At 49.3% G+C, this 529-nt stretch overlaps 1 protein-coding gene across 1 annotated transcript in view; it reads left to right on the top strand.

The window, feature by feature from the left end:
• The first annotated feature begins 214 nt into the window (after positions 1-214).
• Positions 215-529, top strand: part of smox (spermine oxidase) — a 22,911-nt gene continuing 22,596 nt past the window's right edge. The window contains exon 1 of the mRNA XM_048602836.1: positions 215-224. Within this exon, the coding sequence (XP_048458793.1) occupies positions 215-224 (10 nt within the window). The remainder of the gene's footprint in view (positions 225-529) is intronic.

The following is a 529-nucleotide window of genomic DNA, read 5'->3' on the forward strand; positions in this document are numbered from 1 at the left end:
ACTGGTCTGGCCTACATGTGACTCCAGACCCACAGCAATGTGGTTGACTCTTAACTGCCTTCTGAGCAATTAGGGATGGGCAGTAAACGCTGCCCTAGCCAGTGACACCCTCATCCCATGAACCAATAAAGAAAGAAAAAAGACACTGTAATGTCTATTAACCTTGGGATGGTTGCTGTTTAAGTCTGCCACTTCACCAGGTCCTACTGCTAAGATGGCAGAATGTATGTATATAATTACAGATGTGAAAATGTCTTTATGCTGTCTATGTGCCCTCAGAACATAGTCGCTTCTTGCCCTCCCACTACATCAGGGTTCAGTCTCAGACTCCACAGCTGAGGGAGTCAGCTCCCTATTGGAGCATTTGGCTTTAGAAGATTTGGGTGGATGATGTCAGGGATGATTGCAGGCTGAGAATGCCCTGCCCAGATGCAGTCTGACCCCAGTAAGGGTGGGGATCGCAGGGAAGGAGGCAGTGGAACGGCTGGGCACCTCTAGGGGAAACTGTGGGTGGGCCTGTAAACAGTTT

This window comes from Rhincodon typus, chromosome 1 (assembly GCF_021869965.1).
Source record: "Rhincodon typus isolate 14 chromosome 1, sRhiTyp1.1, whole genome shotgun sequence".
Taxonomy (NCBI): domain Eukaryota; kingdom Metazoa; phylum Chordata; class Chondrichthyes; order Orectolobiformes; family Rhincodontidae; genus Rhincodon; species Rhincodon typus.